General features: G+C 39.0%; 1 protein-coding gene across 8 annotated transcripts; it reads right to left on the minus strand.

Annotated features, from left to right (window-relative positions):
- sycp2 (synaptonemal complex protein 2) lies at positions 1-22,826 on the minus strand. Of its 8 annotated transcripts, none has more exons than XM_034695650.1 (45): positions 22,718-22,826; positions 22,127-22,347; positions 21,598-21,738; positions 21,372-21,503; positions 21,180-21,284; positions 21,056-21,080; positions 19,343-19,428; positions 19,154-19,248; positions 19,026-19,060; positions 18,795-18,937; positions 18,640-18,692; positions 18,385-18,430; positions 18,100-18,204; positions 17,907-17,967; positions 17,619-17,767; positions 15,814-15,888; positions 15,384-15,470; positions 15,068-15,176; positions 14,264-14,421; positions 13,918-13,978; positions 13,789-13,834; positions 13,581-13,660; positions 13,074-13,495; positions 12,831-12,970; positions 12,700-12,736; positions 12,543-12,607; positions 12,399-12,444; positions 12,254-12,297; positions 12,078-12,135; positions 11,788-11,950; positions 11,606-11,670; positions 11,316-11,513; positions 9,499-9,648; positions 8,552-8,702; positions 7,501-7,805; positions 5,101-5,409; positions 4,914-4,965; positions 4,327-4,485; positions 2,798-2,991; positions 2,529-2,623; positions 2,165-2,264; positions 1,928-1,986; positions 1,081-1,159; positions 684-740; positions 1-513 (listed from the first exon to the last, which is right to left on the minus strand). In XM_034695650.1, the coding sequence occupies exons 2-45, from the start codon at positions 22,148-22,150 to the stop codon at positions 457-459; spliced, it is 4,821 nt and encodes a 1,606-aa protein (XP_034551541.1). In that variant the 5' UTR covers positions 22,151-22,347; positions 22,718-22,826; the 3' UTR covers positions 1-456. The 8 variants fall into 8 exon arrangements, with proteins under 8 accessions (XP_034551541.1, XP_034551536.1, XP_034551537.1 ...); XM_034695645.1 differs by having other exon boundaries at positions 665-740; positions 8,552-8,705; XM_034695646.1 differs by having other exon boundaries at positions 665-740; positions 8,552-8,705; positions 11,331-11,516.
- Positions 22,827-24,016: the final 1,190 nt, after the last annotated feature.

The raw sequence follows: 24,016 nt of genomic DNA on the forward strand, positions 1-24,016 counted from the left end.
TGCTTGTCTCAATTTTTTATTTCAATGAAGAATCAGTTTCAATACGTGTTGAAAACAAAGAGATTTAACATTTGTCATATGAAGTTATCCATTTATCATAACTAATCTAACTTCCATTAACACCTACATTAACCTAGAACTAATCAAACATTTCCATTAAAAATACCAGAGCCAATCAAGTTACAGACAGGGAATAGCATGTTTTCTCTAAATGACAGAATTTATCCATTTTGTTTATTAAACAACATTTCTAAAAACATAAAGCATTAACACATCGAGGTCAGAATAAGTCAAACATCCAAACTCCATCAAAACAGAGCCTGGAAAAACAAATACTTCAGGCAAACACATTAAAATGAAATGAGCACAGAGGAAGTACACAGCAGTGTGTGTAATATTTTGTAAAATACACACCCTTGTTTCTAGTGTAGAGACCAGATCTCAAACCTGGCTCCATTAGGGGAAAAACAAAGCATGCAGGCCTCTCTTCACACTCTGGATCTCGCCCTCTTGCTGTAAGATGACAAAAGAAACCAGAGAGATGAATCTTCTAAATACTGTGTAAAAAAAAACAGGCTTTCATAACAGCATTGAGATGCTGACAAAGCAGAGGACAACAAATCAGAGCCTAATTATTTCAGTCTTATCCAGGCTGAAGGGTCACCTGTGTCATGTCTGCTCACCATCTGACTGAGGAGTCTGTCCTGAACTGACTTCATGTCTTTTCTAATCAGGCACATCTGAAAACAGCAGGAAGAGCAGCAGGGTTTCAGAGAGGGAGGGAGGGAGGGAGGGGGGTAACACAGAATATGACAGTCAGGACAAGTAGGGGGCAAGTTTGACACATGAGACAATGAGATAAGCAAAACGCTGAAAAGGCCACTCAGCAGAAATGACTGGAAATACAAGCTGAGGTGAGATAAGGTACAATTAAAAGAAACACTGATGAATCAGAGGAATTCTTCATTTGAAGCGCCATGAACTCTGGATTTGCTCAGCTAATTAGAAGACTAACACTTCAGCACCAATATGAAGCCCTTATTAGATGCTAGCTGTGAAATTTGGGCTAGAGGATCTGACCTGGGTTGTGAATATTCTCTCCTCATACTCCAAGCTGGGACGCACGTTTGTCTGAAGGGCTTGTGCTAGGGTCTCGTTCCTGGGGGGGGGGGAGGGATGCACAGACAGTCACAAAAGCAATAAGGGAAAGGAGGACAAATTCACACATTTAAAGTAGAAAGAAAAATGCTAATGGGATTCCAAAGTGCAGTGACAGGCTTAAACTGTTTTCTGAAAGCACAGATCTCGATGAACATTCAAATATTCATTGAAATGTATTTATTATAGGATAGCCCCTTGAGATGTAGCATCTCGTTTTCAAAGGGGTCCCAATTTAAGGACTTGTGTGATCACCTTAGGTTAACTGACTAAATATGGTGCACATTTAAAAAATCTTTGCTGTTTGGAACAGATGCAAAAAAGAAAAGCTGTATCTCACATGGTGCTTTCAGCAGAAGGCTCATTGAGACAGAAGGAAGACTGATTGGGGTCAATGAAAATCTGCGTATTTGTAACAACTCCTGACAGAGGGAGTGTTTGTCACACTGGAATTAGTCAGGATAATAAATAAGCATCAGTGAACCCAGCTTTAGTCATATGAAGAAACACTGGCCACTTCTCTCCCTAAAATGGCTGATGCTGAGGGGATCATGTCTTCTGACAATAAGCCTGAGGAAAACCTGGTTTTCCATTTAAGCTTTTTTTAATCCATGTCCCACCAAATAAACAAGTGTGTTATTCAGCTTTTACAGAGCATGTGTGTTAAGCCTGCAGGGGAAGCATTGATCACACTGTGGCAGGAAGGCTTCTAACATAGCTCTTTCAATGCATACACAAACGCACATAAACCAGCACACATATACTGTACCTCCGGGTGTCCCGCTCATGGAAAGAACAGAACGAAGTGATCTGCTTTTTCCAGTATATCTGTTAGAAACAGGAAGCAAAAACAGATGAGGCATAGATCAAATCAGCATCAAGAACACAGTGTATTTCTGGACATGTTTTGAAAGATATTTGTGCAGTATTTTCTCTCCAAAAGATGCTGCATGCGTGGGAGTTCGTGTGGAGGAAGAGATATGGAGTAAAAAATAAAGGGACATACAGTCAGGTCTTTCTCCATAGTTTTCAGCAGAGTTTCTTCTTGCTCCAAGCTGTGGATCTCTTTCACGAGGGCAGTCCGAACTTGTTCGAGCCTCTCAGTCCTGCACGTTGAGAAAAAAATCAACAAGAGCAGAGTAAACGTAACAAACTGAACACCGAAAATAAAGAGTCTTTTCAGGCTGCAGGAATACAGAACACTATAGCGTGGGAGCATTCAAGTACAGTGGTTCCAAAAGAGTATACACATTCTGCTACATTGTGATTGTAGTAAATATCAAATTTGCACATCATTTGGTTTTCTGTTATCCAGTCTGAGCTGTGGATGTATAAGTTGTCACTGAGGTTTGATCACAACTCCTTATTACCTGGATTTGGTCACTTGTGTGTTGAGGGATGAGATATGTTGCTGGACGGTCTTCAAAGACTGCCTGTTGTACACCTCAACCATATTTTGTCGGGTCTGATTACAAACAGGGAACAATAGAAGAGAAGTGAGGATATATATAGACAGACTTCCACTTCTTTATTAAGGCCTTAGTACCAAATGCAATACACATCATTTAGTATTTCAAAGTCTTTCTTGAAACTGCAACAGAAAAAAAGAGCAATGTGTTTTGTTGTTAGTGTGTAAAACCTCAAACTTCTTCTTTAGCTTGGTGCTGAATTGCTGGCACAGGTTACTCGGGTTATCAGATGTTTTCGGCAACTCCAAATCCTCCTCCAAGTCCACGTCTCCATCTACTGTCTCTGCATCCCCGTGACTGGAGCTCATCGTGTGGGAAGGAGTCATCACTTGGCTCACCTCACTCTCAACAGAAATCTCAGTATCTAGGGATAACAGACAAATCCACAGGTTGAGTAGTTGGAGTTGACATCAGGGAGTCAAATTCTGGCTTATACTAACATGATAAAATATTTTTTTATTTGATTATAAAAGCTGCACATTTTTCCAAGTAGGAAAAAGGAAATAATTGAAAATGCAGGGTCATTTTTCACACCATTTTTCTTTTTCGAAGACTTTTTCATAAAAAAGTTTTTTGCAAACCTTCAAGATATGACGTAAAACTTTAATCAGCAGCCCGGGCTTTTATTTGTTTCAACCTCACCGCTTTGGTGATCAGTAAGTTTGACGTGTGGCAGTTCAGAAACAGCAAAATCTGTGAATGTATAGAGGCTTCTAATTGAGACCAGCTTCAAAAGAAGCCCACCATGAAGAGGGACCCTGCCTTTAATTAGGATACTCTTTTATTGAAGTTTTACAGTTCTTGAGAGTTGGTAATTGTTTCTTAAAAAAATTTGGATGCAAAAAAAAAAAAAAATCTTACAGCAGGTAAGCATTTATCTTTCTTTGTCTTTGGAATTCTGACACATTTCGACAAGTTTCTGAAAAGGGCTCTCATCGCAAGTTTTCTTCCTGGCTAAATCACCAGTGGTTGTGATATCTCATGAATACTCTCTTTTACAGCCTCACTCTTGATACCCTAATTAATTCCTTTTTTTTTTTTTTTTTTTTTAAAGTTATATTTTTTGGGCTTTTTGCCTTTATTATATAGGACAGCTGAAGAGAGACAGGAAATGTGGGGAGCAGAGAGCAGGGGATGACATGCAGGAAATGGTCGCCCGGTCGGGAATCGAACCAGCGACCCCTGCGACGAGGACTGTAGCCTCTGTACGTGGGGCGCTTAGACCGCTAAGCCACCAGCGCCCCTAATTCCTTTTTTTAATCTATTTTAGGAAATTGATTGTTCTGCTCCATAGCTTGTTTTTTGTTTTCCTGTTCCTCTAACTACATTTCTCCCCCCTGCTCTGAAACTGACCATGAGGTCATACAAAACATACAAATTGGTCATATTTGGTCTGAAACCCTGCATTTTGAGATGTCTCTGTATTGTTAATTGCATATCATATAGTATTTTAATTATGGGGTTACTTACCACCAAGTGTTTCCACTGAATTTAAACTGACAAAACCTTTTTGTTTCTTTATGAAATGATGCCACACATTCATTATGTTTCAAAATAACTCCAACTTTAACATCGGTAGTTTTGTGAGACTCATTTGTTCATTAGACCAAATTCTCAAGAGATGTTTCTCTAACCCAACATTTGGAAATGTTGCTAAATAATGATTTTAACTCAGAATTTACTGAGTTGCATTACTTACAGGACTTGAATAACTTCCTTGGTTTCATCCGGGGAGAAAGCTGCCCTCTCCTCTTGCTTTTAATGGGCTCTTCCTCCTCCTCCTCCTCCTCCTCCTCCTCCTCCTCCTCCTCCTCATCGGAATTACTTGAAAAAGAGATGTGCCGCTTTCGACTGGGTCCTACAACAAGAAGCATTCATTTGAATACACTACACCCTATACAACTGTTTCTGTATATCCGATCAGGAGTTTAAGTACAGGGAACTCGAATGGATTTTATTTATCTTGTTATGTGTTGCTCTTCCAGGTTCTCACAGGCTGTAGGATATCAACGTCATCAACCTGCTGCTTGCTACGACGAATTTTCCCAAATCCTTCCTACAATCCCAAATACACCCACCCCAAATTGTGCTGAGGAGTTGGCAGGAAAAATTTCGGGTACAGATGGAGTGAAGTTTACAGCTGTTTGACTGCACACATACAGCCCTCCCTCAACGTTTTGGGGAAGTTTTAAAGAGTGTTGTAAATAAGAATACTGTTAACTTTGGTGTGAGATGGCAGCAGCTGGGAAATCCTGTGTGCCTGTCAACAACCACTAATAATCTTACCTGAGACATGAAGCTCTGCAGACTGTAGCGCCCTCTCTGAAGATGGAGTTTTCTGTCAGAGTAATACATTAGTCATTAGTTTGATGATCGATTTATAACTGAAAATAACTAATTGACTCATTAGTGGCAAGTCAGTGATCTCATCTATACATCAGGGTATTCTTTTAAATCAACCGTGAAGCTCTACCTCTTTCTTATAAGACACAGCAAAGGCAGAAGTTGGGCTGCTCTGAATTCTTCTAATGTATACTGATGACTTGGTGGATGACTTGGTGGATGACTTGGTGGATGACTGGCTCAGTGATACTGAAGACACTTTACTTAAACTAAAATGACAGCCGTGGTTGGCAGTGTCTTCAGGGAATGGAGACTGAGACGGAGAGGGCATGGCTGGTTTGTCCTGCTCCAAGAGTGTGGAGGTCAACAGGGGCTGAGGAGAAGGAAGCAGAGGACTCTGAGGCAGTGATGGAGGATGCTGCTGCTTGATCCGCCATATCTGGTAACAGACAAAAGAATGAAGAGGAACCGAAAATGATGAGAAAATGATGAACAAGAAGAAATACTGTGACTCATTTGGTGGTTATTGAATTATCATGTCTGTCAGAAATTAGGGACAGTGGAATGACAAGGACTTATTTTCTGCTACATTAAGAGGTTCAGATGGGATGGTGCAGAGCTTTCATCTGCTCTGTCTTGGGTTAAATGGGTCATTCCAATTATGCAGCTTAATCATTCAAATCATCATGTGCAATTCAAACATATTCCATAATCACATGGTGTACTTGAATGCCCCAAACTGTCATTTTCAAAGCAGTGGTTTTCAAAGAGTGAGATGTGAGGTTCAGCAGAGGACTTCAGAGGAGGCGCAGTAATAGAAAAAGTAAACCAAAGAAAATTATTTAAAGTTTGGATTTTCATGAATTGGTCTATGTGAAATTTATAAAGAGGTGCCCACTAATGAGAGTTCAAGACCATATTAACTCTAGTGTTATATTGTGACCCAGTGCCCAAGTGTGGTGACAGGACTTTTGTGATAGGAAGCTAAAGGAACGGCAGTCACAAAAGAGACATTTTTCCACTGTAAATATTAAGACAACCGAGGCATCATATTGAGTGGAGTAACACTTGAACCTTACAAAACTAACCCATCAAAGACGGAGACTTGTTGCTCACACTTAGATAGAGGTAAGCATAATAAGAAGCCAATTAGTTTATTGAACAAAGCATGAGAAAATAATTTAACGAGATGTTAAAGCAGTGATATGAAAAGCAGCAGCAGTACTGATTTTGTTTGGTATCCAAATGACTATGATGTGTTGAAAAATTAATTGACTTGAGTAAAACTGCTGAGTTTTGAAATGTCAATTTAAATCAGTTTTTAGTTTAGTAAATGGATTGTGGATGATAAATTGTTAATTTTTTTTACAATATAGAAGCCTACAATTAACCCTCCTGTTATGTTCGTTTCTCTGGAAAAGCAATAATGTTCCTGGGTCAATTTGACCCGGGTCATATTCAATTATCCAAAAGTGTCAGAACCCCAAAAAATCCCAATCCACATTTTATTCAATCTTAGTTTTTAGCTCCATTACTAACTATTTAAATCAATATTTAGTCCACTGGTGTTCTTTAATTCTCACAGATCATGATTCAATGAGGATAACTGACTTGTTTTTCATTAAAATTAATGTTAAAAGTTTTTTTGGGGGTTTGGAAGGTATATGCCTGAAATAGACTTTAAAAAGGGTCAATTTGACCCGCAACATAACAGGAGGGTTAAAGTATGAGCAAGGCTTCTAAATCGTAATGTTCAAACAATGTTTAAAAAGTTAAGACTTTTCAGATTTCTTTTTTTTTTAATTAAAAGGTAAGACAAAGAGGTTAAACCAAGATGTTTCAAAATCAAGATAAAGATGTTTGATATCTGACATGATGTTTAAAATGAAGAAAAAGATTTTTGAAATTCTCAAATATGTTTGAAAGGTGAGACAAGATGTTTTTAAAAAACTAAAAGTTATATTTTTATAATATTTATTGTTGAAACATATTGTTGTTGGGTGGGTCACAGCTGTTTCTATGCTCTGGAAAATCCTACGGTAGACCAATGACGCAGATTCACCTGTGTTTGCTTTCTAACGTCATCTCTCCAGCTGTCACTGTTTGAGGGTTTAGAGCTTCCTCAAAAGCGTTACTGTCTCTTACCCACGCGTTACTGCTTCTTACCCACGTTCTCTCAGCTAGTATGAGAATTTCAACCAGCAATGCTTAGGTCACGGTCCAACTTCCTGACATTCTAGGTTATCCTCTATGGATGTCTTCAGTCATCTAATAACTCACACTCCTTTCATGTCACTCCAGTGCTTCTCACATGCCTGCTGAGTGACGTCAATGCTTTCCATGTAGTGTAAAGGTGTATGAATCACTGAAGGATGTGAAATACCAGGAAACTACCCACCAGTGATCTGAACTAAGGATGACTCTGTGATGATAGTTAAACAATTCTTAGATATGCACTGTTACACATTTCTGGACTTTCTCCATGTTGCAAAATGAGACCTAAACTTGGTTTCAGAGAAGAGAGTTTTACCTCATTTCCCTTTGGTCCAATAGGATAACCAAGTGCTGGGGTTTGACCTCGGGGGGTCAGTAAAGGGACAGAGCCGATGGACCGAATGGATGCAGTCTTGGATGAGGGCTTCTTCTCTAAACGGTAGATAGAGGAGGGCTTGAGGTTCCCTTTACTGCTGACTGTAGAGCAAGGTTTGGGTAACAGCAGGATTGGAGAGGGGGTGTCCAGGCAGGGAGGGTCAGGGGAGGCAGGGAGTGGGGATCCCCGCGGGGTGAGGAGAGGGGAGCAGGTCAAACCCAAGGTTGGGGCTGACCTCTCGGCAGCTGTAAGGGTCCAAAGTAAGCACAGATGTTCAAACAGCTGGCCCAAAAATTGGACAGAGAGTAGAAGGTCAATATATACATGCCTTCCCACATATCAATTTACAGTTAAGAGGTTGGAGAGCAATAAGGTCATTTATGTAAGAGTTGTACAATTTGCTGCTCAAAGGTGGAGGGATTGAGTGCATTGAGTGCTAACTCAGAATATTACAAAAGAGTTTAACACTAACAGTGTATAAAGAAATACTGGAACATTTTCAGTGGGCAGGCCAAGTTAAGAAAGTTGAGCTTAACTCAGACTTTGTGTTAGACAAACTCAAATTATCTTTCTTGCATTCAAAATAAAAGTGACATAATTAATTTTAAATAACAGGGCTCCTCTCTAGAGGCCATAAGGACCTCGCTGACATCAAGTCAGAAGCTTGATAAGTCTGAATGATCTCAAAAGCAAAGGCTTTCATTCAATCTTTAGCATAGAAAGTAAACTAATGCTTAACCAAGAGAAAAATCGAATAATTATCTTGAAAATAAAAGTGTGTTCTGACTTTAACAGGAGATAAGAAATACACGTTTGTCATTAATGGGAATCAGGCTAAGGAGCTAAAGAGTAAATAGAGCTCTGAATGTAAGATCAATGTCCAACACACAATTAACAAACCATTTCACCCACCATAAACCATGTTACCAACATTAATCTGTGTGAAGGAGTCAAATGACTCTTATCTAACCCTGATGTGAGAAAGTCTTACATCTCATTCCCTCTGGAAAAGGAGGGGACAGACAAAAAGAGGTCTGGCAGGCTGCCCAGGAATCCTTCAATAGGCTCATCTGTTCTTCAACAAGGGCAACAGTTTTCTTATTTAACTTGGAAGTTTCCGAAAGAACCATTTCAGGCCTCTGCTGCTGAAAAACACAAGAAAGTGTGTCAGTCAGAGAGTATGTGATGAATAACAGACATGAAACCAAGTCAGGCCCACAAGTGTTCAAAGGTTCACATTAAAGACAATGAGTCCTTGGCAGAGATCACAGCTAAAAGGACAATATCAGTTTTTAAAAGCCTATTTAGCAAGTATTTAACAGTACACCGTATCCAAATACATTTAAAATTGTTGAAAATAATAGCTCCAACTTACTTTGCAATTTATAAAATGTCATTTTTCTATGCATTCATCGTGGATTTTATTTCTACGATGTCCAAAATGGTGATAATTATTTTCTTTCTACTGTCTAAATGCATGAATTCTATTTTTGTAAATAGTATTATAAACAGTCAATCATTTCCTAAAGGGGATCCTTCTACCCGAACATAATGGATAGAGATAGAAGTGGAAATCTGCATCATCATTTGAGGTTGCAAGACGCAAACATGGAAGATGAGTGGAAAAAAATGGACATTACTGAGGACTCAATACAACAGCTGATTCAAGTGATGATACAGAAAACCGAAAGGCTATTACAAGAATAAGTCACATTAAGTTTTTTTGTTCTTTTTTCTTCATTTACATTAATCAATATCTGTATTACTTTGTTCTTTTATTTACCTTTTCATCTGTGGGTCTTTTGAGTATAAAAATGTTGAAAACATCCATGAAAATATGCTTTAAAAAAAAACTGAATCATTACTATAAACAAAGTGTCACAGCCCAACCCTTTAACAGGCAGGCTGCTGTAATCAAATACAAGGTTGGGCTCCCACCTTTAACCCAGAGAGCTTTTGCCGATGTGACTGCTTGTTGCCTTCTGGCCTCTTGGAAGTGGCCATTAATTTCTCAGAAGTTTCTCTCCTCTTCTTCATCACTGGCACCTCTGGGCAAGCTTTATTTCCCCACCCTGCTGACTTCCTCTGCTGGAATTACACACACACAAATAAAAATGCAGCAGTTAACAATCAAGGCAAGTTGATTTACTTGGTGATAAAGATATCAAGACATTTGAGATTCATAAGTTGTTCCTACATGAGTGAATGACATCAATTACCACTCATCCTGCAAATGTCATCCATGTGACCACAAGCATGTGAGAACATGAGTATAATAGTGACTCTTTCAGAGCTATGGATTTTTTATGGTATGCAACTTTGAACAACGAGAATAAGCCAATAAGAGTAACGTGGTAGCCAATGACTGGTCTCTTGGAGGTGCGTACCTGCTCTTTTACTAATGTTACTGGCTCAAACATGCTTATATGATGGGAACCTCCTAGCCTCATAAAGCTTTTAGTGTGATCATTTGTGGAAGCCTTTTTCTTCATCACTTGACTGTTCACAAATGTTTTTTAATTTAAAATGTATTTTACTTTCCAAATAACAAGGAAGACAATGACAGGCACAATACACCTAATATACAATACGAGTAACACACAATGTTTGTTTGTTTGTTTGTTTATTGTATTCCATTGCCATTTATCTATTTGGTGAATACTTTATTTAAAACAATGTATCTGATAATTTTGCAGAGGGAAATTGATTTATTAGAATTCTCTTTGAATGCAGAGACAATGTTCATTGTTTTGTTGGGGGGGTTGGGGGATGGGCTTGGTATATTTTGAATTGACATCACTGTGTTTTGCTCTGATTGTGTCCCTAATAAAAAGAATAACAAAAAATAAAAAAAAGAGTAACACACAAAAACACATAGAAGAAACAAACAAAAAAACAACAACAAACAAACAAAACAAGAGAAACAAAGAAAGACCTGTTTCCATGGGGTACATAATGTGTACTAATTGGCCACAGTCAGGACCCTTACCATGGGGGGATCAACATTAGTACAGTTTTTCATTATTATTAGGGTTATAATTATCTTGGATGCATATATAATTTAAACTTTTCCCTGATTTTAGTCCATAGGGCTTCTGGTGTGTTATGGTCGCTGTGAGTTGATGCTACACTCTCCATTGATAGCAAGTCCAAAAAGTCTGCAAGCCAGTTATGTATATTGAAGCAGTCCAGTTTTTTTAGAATTTTCCGGTTCATAAGTATTGTCCTTTTTACAGACATAAAAGCTAGACCAACAATGCGTTGGGTTGCCCTTGGCTGTATATTGTCCATCGTGTTTCCAAGTATGCAAACATCAGGGTGTTGAGGGACATGAACATTCATTAACATCTTTAAAGTAGCAATTACCTGGGTCCAGAATCTTTTGACCATCGGACAAGACCATGGTAAGTGCATAAGTGTACCAATTCCACCATGCCAGCACAACTCAGAAGAATTAAGATTCTTTTTTTTTAAGTTTGTGGAGTAATGTAAGCCCTGTATCCTACAGATGATTGAATAACTACTGTTGACAGAAGATGACAGAATGATTCAAGCAAATGTGCAACAATAAAGTTGTCAGCTTCCCTCGATTATTGAAATAAATTGTATCTCTCTCATGGGGTTGTTTTAATTAATATACCCTAAAATGCTAACTAGAATGAGCATTTGTATATTAAAAAGATGTTGTAGATTCATGTATAAGCACAAAAACATCATCAGTAGTAGTAAACAATAAATAAAGTGCAGTAACATACAGGGAAGTCTTTTGCCTTTGCAGCAGGAGGCTCCTCTGACTCAAAATAGCTGTCATCAGTGTCAGGCACCCTGTAACTCTTGGCAGATGTGGCTGCAGCTCTCTTGGGCCTCCTGACCGCTGCTTGTGGTCTTCTGGGCGCTGCTGCCGGCTTCAGTGTCTTCTTTGGCTGCTCCACTCTCTCCTTTATGGCAGGCTTCTTCTGATTGAACAATGACACACTGTGGCTGATTGAGGTAGTGCATCGCAGCTTTTCAGAAAACTACTATCCAAGAAAACTCTATGCCTTACCTTAGTGGGGTTTGCATTGTCTTTTACAGGTTTCTGCACTGGTGATGGTGAATTTGGGGATTCATCTGCAATCAAAAGAAATCCTCTGTATTCAAATAAATCCTGCAGCGTTGTGATTGCATCTACTTCTAATGTGATGATCAGATTGTGAGCAACATGAATGTATGGCTTTACTGGCTTACATGAAGCATGGGGAGACATAGCTTTAGGCTTCACGTTTGCCTGCCTAGGGTATTTCATAACTTGGGGCTTGGGTTTCCTGTTCGACTCCCTCAGCCAGCTAACCTCCGTCATGTAGTCTGTGTCCGTGTCACTAAACAGATGCTTCTTGACATGCCGCTTCTCCTGCAACGCAAAAGTAAAGAATTAATGTCAACAGATAGAGAACCAGAGTGTAAAAATGAGAGAAGTACAGTTTGCTGCATAATATTTCACATCTATAAGAAAACACAACAGAGTAATGAAAGTATACTTTTGCCACTTGCTGTTCTTTGTTTGTTGTCCTGCAGAGTGTTGAGGAGTCATTGATGCTACAGTAAAAAAATGAAATTAATGCACTAACATTTAAACTCTTCGAAAAAATGTTATATTTCAGAGGCTGCTTTTCCTGCGAATAAATCTGAAGTCATTCGTAACTGTCAGGCCTACCTGCTCGATATGGCAGAAGTGCTAATGAAGGTTTTGTCCTTTCCCTATAGAGCATTAACACAGGCTTTAGAATTATGTCTGCATATCAATGACTAATGTGCAACACAAATAAATGTATCAAAAAACTATTATTTTGTATATTTACCCCAATATTCAATGGTTCATCAGTGCTGAATGCATATATGTCTTCTCTGTCAATAGAAAAAATAGCATTAAACATGTCTTCTGATGCACTGAAAGCTGCTCACACATCCAAATATAGCATCAAAAAAATGGCTAAATGTATTACCTCTGCTCTGTGATGCTTTTTGGGGTTTTGCTGAAGGATTTTGTGAAAGCTCCAGTTTCTTTTCTCTGTTGCAAATAAATACCATCTTTAATAACTCTAGCAGGAGAACAGTAATTAAAAGCATCTCCTCATCATGAATAATGCAATGATCACTTACTGTAGCAGTTGACAACCAGCCCCTACTAAAGACCGGCCTATTAAAAACAAACAGTCAATAAGTGACAGAGTTAATTTGGTGATTTACTACAGTTCACTATAATGCAGCCTTTTAATCATCACTGTGTGTACCTGTTGAGGAAATGAGGAGGAATAGAGCTCTGAGGGACAGCTCCTGCAGAGTCTTTTGCTTTGGACTTATGTTGGACGGTCTTATTCTCATAATGACTTGAGATGAATTTCACCATGCTGCCTGCGACTGCAGCGTCTCTCTGAGTGCAGACAGACAGAAGAAACAAGAGGGATTATAATATGACATTATATCAATGACATTACAAAAGCCATGAAGCTGAATAAAGCTTACATAATTCTTACCCTCTCTTTCTTTGAAAGGGCCTTGTTAGTTTCAGCCTGAACACTGAGTGGTATTTTCTCCTGAAGTACTTTGCTTGTTGAGGCCTTAGCTGGAGCTTTGACTGCAGCAGCATCTTTCTCCAGAGACTTCTGCCGTTTCTTCTTTTGTTCAGCTGCGCCAATCCTCTTGACACTCTGCTCTTTGGAAGCACTTTGGTCGACAGAGCTCCTTCCTTTAAGGTCTTCTCTGGTATCTGACACTTTTCTTTGTGGTGCAGCTGACTCCTGATGTGCTTGGTCTTGGTTCCTCTCATTGAGGACCTGCTGCAGGCGCTGGGTGAGTTCGCTGTGGAGTTTCTTTTGGTTGATTAGGCTGTGAACCGGATCTGACATTCTCTGTGCTGAGGAGAGACGCTCCTTCTGATGTTCAGAACTTGAAGGCTCTAAAGACAAACATATGTCAGATATAAAACCACAATAAAAGTTTGATTACATGAACTTTCAACTATCATTGAGTCTTTAGCTCACCAGCTCTTGGCAGATAATTGATTTTCTGTGTTGGCATAATCAGTATTTCAGAAACTGACAGTTTTTTCCAGTGAGAAGATCTGGTATTTGAAAGGAGAGAATTATGTTAAATACATACTTCATATACAGATAAAGTGGAGGAAAAAATACAGTAGAGCACTTGCTATTCTAAGGGAAGCTGATTTAGAAACAATGTGGACATGCTTACATTTTACTCCCAGTTATGTGTTGGGTATCAGGAACAAAAGCTTGCTCTGCGGGTGAAAAGATGAGTGATGAGATTCTGAAGTGTTTTAAACTTTGGGGCTATGTTAAAGCCAATATAGCAACACATTACTAAGAGAGTGTTCTTCTGCCTGTCCAGCCACAACCATGTCTGCTGCTTTGGTATCCATGTTCTGTTGGGCACAACATTTTATTACCAAGGAGATAAATAAACAACCTGTACTAACTTAACTTTATTCACAAACAATGATTTGGGAGTTTATAGCTTTTGGTGTTGGTCAACATTTTCTTTATCAGCCTGTTTGGAAACTTTGCCCTGAGCAGATACATCACATTAAACCAGACAGACACTGGTAAATACATTACTACTTAATGACTTTGGTGTAAGTCTTAAGTATTTTGATAACTTACACCCCTGTGTAGCTTGTTAATCACAGTATATTCATTATGTGTCATACCTGCTCTTTCATGCCACCTGCTAGTAAGCTGTTGGGTGTTGTGCCATGACCGCCAGTCTTTGCACTCGTCCTGAGCTCCCCCAGCTTCAAATCACCCTGCCTTCCACTTGTATGAACCATCTCCAGAGATGGCTTCCCTTTACCTCTGACTGGAGTGTCTAAATGTATCAGGGAAAAACATCAAGTTTTGAAGTTTGAGATTCAAAAGTTTTAATTCTATCCTGACTATCTGTGGAAAGACTCACAAAATAAATAAAAGATCAACAAGAAAACTCACTTCAGGCAGGATGAACTACCTGGGCTATAATATTGTGGGTTTTGAATAGATAGAAAACTGGAATAAGAATAAATTTGTCAATCAAAGGGTTAATCTAATCAAAAAAGACATCAGAGAGCTAGTCCCAACCAGCACTTCTTCTGAATTGATCAAAAACTCATTCTAGGAACAAAACTGTCTTTTTCTTAATATTTTCATCTTATCATTTTGTCCAGGAAACACTGGAAGAAATAAAAAGATACAGTAAAATATCTTCATGAAAACATCTTGAATACAAAAAGGGTCAATTTCTATAAAGGTGCTAGACAAGACAGTCAAAGTAAACATTTGTCCAATCCATAATTTTCGTAGGGCGTAAGAACACAATTCACTGCTCTGTCCTTCATTCAGAACATTTAGCTTGACCTCAATTAAAAACACTAAATCCAAGGGTTTTAGTCAAGCAGTTGCATAGCATAATAGCAAGCCATTGGTTATTAAACAATGGGCTAAAAAACAGTGAAACATTTTTTGACAAATTCACCTACTTGATGGCATAACAGCAGAAAGTGAGCTGGCACCTCGAACATTTCCTCCTGAGCAGCCACTAATGAAGGTGGAAGACTCTGAAATCCTCATCCTGGCCGGGGTCAAAATCTGAAACAAAATATTTAAACATGATACTCCGAGGATCATTTTGTCCATGTGTGATTCCTTTCATGTGACATCAATAGCAAGGAAATCTATCAGGAAGTACGTATGTACGGAAAAATATAGAGGTTTTACAGGAAACATATAGATTGTGTTGTGCAGTCAGTTTTGGATTCAACCCCTCTTAAACGGGTTTTCCAAATCTCCTCTTACGTGTACAGCTGCAGACGGGGTAGGTAGAAGGTATGGAATAGTGTTTTTCCCACTTTCACCAAGGGACACCTGACTCTCTGGAACCACCTGCATGGAGAATTGCAGAACAGTGCTGATGGTACGCTTTTAAAAACTGTCACTACACTCCTGATACTATATCAAATTAATGGTTATATCAACATATTTTGTACCTGTAACTACACTGTATCCCATTAATAGGATATAACTCACGCCCAGTAGTCTAACAGTGTGATCTAATCCAATCTACATAAATGATGTAGTCCCATCCATGAATAGTCACACAACCAAACCCTCTCCAATTGACTAAATTCTAACATCTGGAATTAGCAAACTTCACATGACACAACATCTATCACATCATGGTGATTTTTTTTTTTTTTTTTACATATTGACATCACCAGCTGTTTACCTGAGAGCTGTTATCTTCCATTATGATTTTAACTGTAGTCTTCCCTACAGATGTGCCTGTCTTCTTCACAAAACTCTGACAGAAAAGATGGTCATAAATGCAAACTGTGAAATCATATTGAATAAAAAAAATATACATTTATATTAGGGACTAGTTTTTCCAAATGTCCCTGATGTATCTCCATCCTTTAATAATGTTGTACTTATTTATCACAACAACACTGAGTAAATATTCTCTTAAGATTCCAGCTAGGGCTGAACAATTAATTGCATTTGCGATAAAATTGCGATACGATAAAACACGATTTCTAACCGCAAAGGGTGCAATTTGACTGCTCAACGTGACTTGTGAGCAGAGCAGAGCAGGGAGAGAAGTCAACGTTGCGCTTTAACTTGTCGCACAATGGCCCCGGGCTCCACAGAAACTGACCCTGCAGAAAGTTTAGTAACAACGAGGGGCAGCACGGCAGTTGTGTGGATTTACTTTGGCCAAAAAAAAAGAAGATGCTGCCCAACAACAGGTATTGTGCAGAACCTGCGAACATTTTCAATGACAAAAACAATGCCAAATGCGTTTTATCCCTAAATCATAATTTCCTTCACGACACAGTGTATATAACTGACGGTATTAAACAGCTACAGATCATATTTAGGTGTTGACTCAGACTACAACATGTGGATTTACTGCAACAGGACAACTGAAGAGAAACATAATTCAGACACAGTGTCCAGTTTTTTTCCTACTCGTTCTTATTGAGAAAAATAAGCATATGAAACATAGACTGTAAAAAATATGGACGTAGTATCCGTGACGTCACCCATCTGTTCCTGAGAGCTGTTTTGAAGCAAATCGACGGCAGCAGCCATATTGGTAATGCGGAACTCAACTAGGCAGAGTGTGACGTAGTGTGAGCCTCTTAGCCAATGGCTGTGTGTTCCCGACCAGGAGTCACGTCAGTCATGTCCTTATTTGGGCAAAACTCATAATCTTAATATCTTCTGAACCGTCACGTTAGAAAAAAATTCACCCCCCGTACAGTGTGTGCCATTAGAGAGATTAGCTTTGTAGGGCCAAGACGTTTTTTGAACCAGGCTGTAAACATGTTTATTAATGCTGCAAAGATCGTCTTTTTCCCATTCATATCTATGTGGTTTCCGGTGTTTCTGCAGCCAGCCTCAAGCGGATTCTCGATGTATTGCAGTTTCTATCACTTCCGCATTGGCTTCATCGTTTGAGACCGGAGTTTGCCGCTTGATATGAACGCGGTCAGGTGCCAGCCGGGAGCGCAACCGTGTCATAATCAGTCCGGAGGCGGAGAAAAAAAGGTTTTGTGGAGACCTGTCACTCAGCCGCAGCCCCCAGCTGAGCGTCTCCGCTGCAACACCTTCAGTCAGCTGATTCACATCAAAACATGCTTTAAACTTAAAACACTAGTTTGGCAGAATTTTGTTAAGTAGTTGTGGTGAACGCTTACAAGACTGCAAGTCAAAGTATTTAGTAAGTTTACAACTGTAATTGAAGTAGATAAATAAACCATCTTTCATATTAATTCATGCTTCATTTGCCTTTATCTTAACATAAGCCTAGCCTATAAGAAAGAACAATTCAATCTGGTATTGTTTATTATAATACAGATTGATTTATTGCTTGTGTTTGTTGAAAAATACATGAGGAGAGGACTCTTGAAAAAATAGTCACATATTAAATCGCAATATTGAGGAAAATAATCGCAATTAGATTATTTTCCAAAATTGTTCAGCCCTAATTCCAGCGAATAAAGCAGTACTGTAAGAGTCATGACTCACATAGTTTTTGCTGTGTCCGAAGACACTCTGAGCAGCCTGTAGGATGTCCAGGGAGGAGCTGAACTGAATGGCAAGACTTGATCCTTCCACTGCACCCACAACCACCACTTCTGACAGCTTCAACTGCAAAACTTTTCTCTTGCCTTCCTCTAAGGATACCCAACACCCCCGGTTATGATTGTTTCATGTGCCATAAACAATTTACGTCAAAGAGTTGTTTGTTAGGAATGTAAAGCAAGGACATATAGCGAGTAAAAACAAATGTAGTGACTTTTGTGCTTTGATTACCTTTCAGGGTGTAACTTTGGACTTCATTCTCATTGATGCATATTGTTTCCCACTGGCCCTCCTATATGAAGGAAATGAACAATACATACATCTTCTGTGTAACAGGTACCTATGCATTTTTAGTAATTTTCAAAATGTTCCACTATTTCATTTTCACTATTTTTTTTTTTCACAATTAAAGATATCAAGGAACCTGTGCATCTTCATCAGCCAGAGAGAAATAGAAGGAGATGCTGTGGCTGCTCAGGTTGAAGTCGATCCAGAATTCCTCCAGTTTGTCGTCTGAGGGCATCAGGAGCTGACAACATAACCATGATACTTTTAACTTCACATATACAGATACACCAATGAATATGGTATGGATTCTGATATGCAAAGAACTATCAAAATTACAATTAATTTAAAAAAAAATTCAAGGCCTTGCATTATATTTCTTCATCATCATTTTTATAACAATAGAAATAAAGCTGATACTGACCTCGTACTTGTCCAGATAAGCCTCCAAACAAGGGTAGGAAAACACTCTATAGTACACAGGACATTTTTAATTCAGGTATGAGAGACTGTCGTCAAAACTGCATGTGTATCCTATCGTTGCTCCATCAAAAACCCACAATATGAAGACAGAGGCACAAACTGACTTCCATAGAATTCCACAATTACTTATCCAATGGATTTGTGATATTCAAGTTTTCAAGTCCATGTTTTCTTAAGCACTGATCCATCTATTTACCTTCTCTTGTCTCCATGCATCCCGTTCACCAAGTTCAGAAACTTGCGACAATCCTGAAATCACATTTGCATTACTTCTACACAGTTGATTTCATGTTGTGAAACTATCCCTCCTAACAAAAGGAGATGCAACAGTATCATTTTTTTTAAATGTACCATCTCAAATTCTGAATCACTGATCTTGATAAAGGCCCTGGCCACATGCTCCATGCTGAACCATCGATCTGACAGTTCCTTCCTCTGCTCAGGAGAGGCCATTCGGCACAATGCTTCCATCAGGGCTGTCTGGTAGTCGTAATCTGACACAAAAGAGGCTGTGTTGAATTTTTTTTTGTGCATCTAGATACACTTTAGGATTTTTTTCTTTAATTCATAGTAAAAACATACCTCCACCCTCCAATATCTGACCAGCAATCTTGACCCTGCAGAAAAATGAACAAAAAGAGTTCAATAAGGTGGATGCTGTAATAAAACTGTAATAATGATACTTTTATGAGGTAACTATCGTGACATACAGGACATCTGAGGCTTCCTGGGATGGAAGGATCTTCCTCTGTTTCTTCATCTCCGCAGGGATTTTGTCCAAAATGAGGTTGAACTTACGAATTGCCTGTTAGAATATGATCGTAGTATCATACAATTAAATTCTGACTTGTGGTTTTTAATGCTGCTCCTGAAAAGGACTTCATAGAACTATTTCAAACCTCCTTTTGGATCAGGATGTAGATTCTGGGGTCTACAGCCAGCTGACCAACAGGATACAGGAAGGACTCTGTGATTTGGTATGTTCCTGAAAGAAAAAAAACCATCATGCCGACTTATCACTGTAAATATAGACTAAATTCATCCTTAAAAATAAGATTCATCATTGTTATGATCAAGGTAAAGTCTGGATGGTGTTCTTGGCAACTTGTCTTGGAAGACAAATGCTTCAAATAAACAACAACATAATCTTAAAGCAAGGATAAGAGCACCTGGTTTGATGGTGGCCTCAAATTAACTGTGATACTAGTATGAGAAAATTTTAAAACATGAACAAACAAACAAACATGTTTGAGTAAAATAAGACCATAAAGAAACAAGCTGTTGGTAAATTAAGACATTTTCTTAAGATTGAGAGGTTCTCTGTGAAACATAAGCATGCTAGGTTTAACCAATTTGGACTCTTAAAGGTGACATATCATGCAAAATTGACTTTTTAATGGTTCTTTACCTGAAATATGTGTCCCTGGCATGTCTACAAACCCCCCAAGAATGAAAAAAATCCATTCTGCCCCTGTTTTGATTTCTACACCTTTCTGTAAATGTGTGTGAAACGAGCCGTTTCAGACTTCCGTGTTTTTGTTACGTAACAACAATATCCGGTCTGTCACGGAGTCAGAGCTCGGAGCTTGTTCAGCCCATAGACTGTATAAAATAATACTGAATCCCTCCCCCGTTTTTCATTACCTGCACAAATATGTGCCAACAAGGAGCTTAGGAGGGAGGCATGCTAGTTGTAGGCTTTCTTAATAAACGCAAAGGTCGGTTTTACTCCCCACGTCTGCAGATTTGAAGATCTAGTGGATGATTTTTATTTGTCATGGATAAGTGCTAGCGCTAATTAGCATAGCCACATAGCTATATGTTCATAGCTGTAGCTGTGTACCAAGACACACGTCGACATACTGACAAATAAAACAACAAGAAACACTAAATCTGTGACCAATCCTTCATAAAAGGCCCTGCTGCCTTTCTGGCAGAGGTCGGTTTTACTCCCCACGTCTGCAGATTTGAAGATCTAGTGGATGATTTATCATGGATAAGTGCTAGCGCTAGTTAGCATAGCCACATAGCTACATGTTCGTAGCTGTGTACCAAGACACACGTCTACATACTGATAAATAAAACAACAAGAAACACTAAATCTATGACCAATCCTTCAGAAAGGTCCTGCTACAGGCGCCTCTCCGTCAAGATCAGATTCAGAGGGTTGAAGTAACGCGATCTCTGAGCAGCCGTGTATATTCAGCCAACATGTAAACATTAGATCAACGTGCTGGAGAGCCGAGGCACATCCACTTCCGGAGGGGGCGTGGTCAGAGGGAAAACAGAGTGTTCTGATGAGGAATGAAGAAAAGGACTTTTCAGGCATGCCAAAATCTGATTTCAAAGTGTTTTTTTGAGCATAAACTTTAAATACATGTTTTTGGGACCTCTTAGACCAATATATATTGATGAAAAAAGCGTGATATGTCCCCTTTAACATAATACATTTGAGATAAACAGAAGGTACTCATGCTGAGAGAAATGATGAGTGCTCAGTGAATAAACCCGACCCCCAATATGCCTTCTACTGATAAGTAAAAAATAATAATAGAAGATGTAACAAACTGAAAATGGAGTACATATTAAAACAGCCACATGTACAAGCATACCATCTTTGCCTACTTCATGGACCACCTGTAACAGAGGGAACAGAATAGTCTCACATTATGCACTCTCACGAGTAGTACACTGCTATTATTACACAGAGTATGTTTATGCTAATCATCAGCTCACCCTTAAGGCATCAAAGAAGTCCTCCGAAAGGTTAAACAAGGTCTCGTTCCATTGAGGTCCACACTGGATCCACAGTTGCTTGCATTTCTCAAACCACTGCACCATGTGCACAGAACCCAAATCAATAAAACCAATGAGAACATTTACTTATACAGAACACACACACTGCTATAATGCAAGATGTATACTTATCTTTTTTATCAGGCCTTGAGCAATAAGTCCCGACAGCCCCTGACAACCACCAGGTAGTTTTAGGTTTTTCACACACTTGCAGAGCACACCAAAACATGAGCTGGCTGCTTTTGAGTTTTTTTGATCCAAACTCTACAGAGACAACATAAATATGGTTACAATCTACCAACTAACAACATGGCATGGCAACAAGGCATATTAGTGAGTGTTTTAGGCTTCATCTTACCCTGCTTACAAGTTTATCTAACTTGTTGAGAAACTGCCCGGAACATTTTAAGGAGGTCCCTTCATTCGCATCTCTTTGCAAGAAGACATCCAGAGCTTGGACATCCCCGCTCTTTAACACCTCCTCGATGACCTTCTCCAGCTGCACATGATGAGGATTCATTACAGTTTTTCATTTTCATTTTTACCACACATATTGTAGCAGCAAGTCCACTAAATTATGCGGTGTTGTAAGCTCAGCTGTTAAGGACTACAAAGACTACCTCTATCATACACACACGTGCACACACATATATATACACCCTTACTGACAGTCAAAACAGGACTTGCAGAGCTGCACTTTCACTTTCTTTGTAAATATTTTTATTCTTTTCTAAGAGTGTTGTTTGTTTGTTTTTTTACTTTAACGTGCTTATTTATGTGTGTTTTTATTTATGTGCCTTGCTGGGAGTCTGCAACATTTCGTTATGCCTGCATAATGACAATAAAGAAACTTGAATCTTGAATCTACAGGTTTTTTTCAGACCCACCTGTGCGCTCTGGCCCGGTGCCATACTTCCTCCAGGGGAACAGCTTTACTGCCACTTATCCTCTGCCGTCTTCAGAACCACTGAGTGAAAGTGCAGAAATGATCCTGCCAACCTTACCGCTGATTGGACATGCACTAACTTTGTCCACAAGTACGAAGAACAGCGTTGAGGTAATGGTTTGCCAGCCCATCCAAGTCCACACGTTGAGGTAACTTCACAATCTAAACATCGAAGTGAGTTCAATTAACAAGCTAACCGTCGACAACATTACATTATCACCATAGGCTGTATAAATACATTATATTATCTTATTGGTGTTATCACATTTGACTAAAAATGCTGTTAATGTAAACCTAAATTAGATACATACCCGTATTGTTATTGTGTAACCTGGAAAAAGCTGAATAGTTTCCTGCTTGCTCACCTTCATCAGCAAGGCCTATTTATAACTTTAGCACAAAGTTAGCTAACCATTACCCATTTATATTGCTACCTACATAAACATGACATTTCTCGAACAACACTAACTTTCGAAGCAGGCCCTGAGTTGTTCAAAGCGTCGTTAATTTTTATTCTCGTAATCGTACTTACTGTGAAATCAGATGTCAAATCTTGATGTAATATCAGTAGTTTGACAGTTGTTGCCGTTGTTGTTTGTTCAGTGCAAACCGCGCGAAGTCTCTGAATTTGTCACGCATGCGCATAACGTATAGTTAAATATACGCATTAGGCCACAGGGATTGATTTTTGATTTGATTTGATTTGATGTCTTTATTTCGAACCTGTAAAAGTAAAAATAGAAAAAAAACCTACAAGTAAAAAATAAGAAATAGTTATACAAAAACTATAACTGACAGGAGCTGACAGAGATATTGAGACTTTTACATGTAAACTAAAAACGTAGCCTGGCTTTTAGGGTTTAACAATTTTGTTACTTACGTTTTACTGTAATATTGATTTAAATGTTGCTTTATTATTTTAGTAATTTTAACTGTTGTCTTATTCTATTTTTATTTATTTATTCATTCATTTATTTATTTTATTTATCTTCTCAGTTGTATTGATATTTTTAGCCTTAGTGTTAACTAACTCTTATCCTTACCCTTTTTAAATCTATTTGTATCCTTAATTTTGATGCTTTAACTTATTTTAATTACCCATCTTTTATTGTTGTTGTGCATTAGTCTCTGTTTTAATTTATGTTATTTTAATTTGTATTATTATTATTTTTATTATTATCCATCCATCCATCCATCCATCTGCTTCCGCTTATCCGGGTCCAGGTCGCGGGGGCAGCAGCCTCAGCAAGGAAGCCCAGACACTCCTCTCCCCGGCCACTTCCACCAGCTCTTCTGGGAGGATACCGAGGCGTTCCCAGGCCAGCTGAGAGACATAGTCTCACCAGTGTGTCCTGGGCCTTGCCCGTGGCCTCCTCCCAGACGTACATGCCCGAAACACCTCCCCAGGGAGACGTCCGGGAGGCATCCTAACCAGATGCCCGAACCACCTCATCTGGCTCCTCTCCATCCGGAGGAGCAGCAGCTCTACTTTGAGCCTCTCCCGGATGTCTGAGCTCCTAACCCTATATCTAAGGCTGAGCCCAGCCACCCTGCGGATCTCGTTCTTTCGGTCACTACCCACAGCTCATGACCATAGGTGAGGGTTGGAACGTAGATTGACCGGTAAATTGAGAGCTTTGCCTTCTGGCTCAGCTCCCTCTTCACCACAACAGACCTAATATGTCTTGCCATTGCTTTTTTTCTGCTTCTTTCTTGTTTTTCAATCACTGTAAAATACTTTGGGTTGCATTTTATTTGTATGAAAGGTGTTATATGAATAAAGCTTGATTGATTGGTTGATTGAAAAAAAAACTAAATCAATCAGTTCCAT

This window comes from Notolabrus celidotus, chromosome 11 (genome assembly GCF_009762535.1).
Source record: "Notolabrus celidotus isolate fNotCel1 chromosome 11, fNotCel1.pri, whole genome shotgun sequence".
Taxonomy (NCBI): Eukaryota; Metazoa; Chordata; class Actinopteri; order Labriformes; family Labridae; genus Notolabrus; species Notolabrus celidotus.

What these genes read in the sequence shown, in the direction of transcription:
- sycp2 (XM_034695643.1), bottom strand. Translation starts at nt 22,150, where the DNA reads ATGGCACCGGGCCAGAGCGCACAG. An exon ending in ATGCATGGAGACAAGAGAAG is followed by an intron (nt 18,431 to 18,639) that starts GTAAATAGATGG and finishes TGTGTACTATAG; the next exon opens with AGTGTTTTCCTACCCTTGTT. An exon ending in TGGCTGATGAAGATGCACAG is followed by an intron (nt 17,968 to 18,099) that starts GTTCCTTGATAT and finishes TCCTTCATATAG; the next exon opens with GAGGGCCAGTGGGAAACAAT.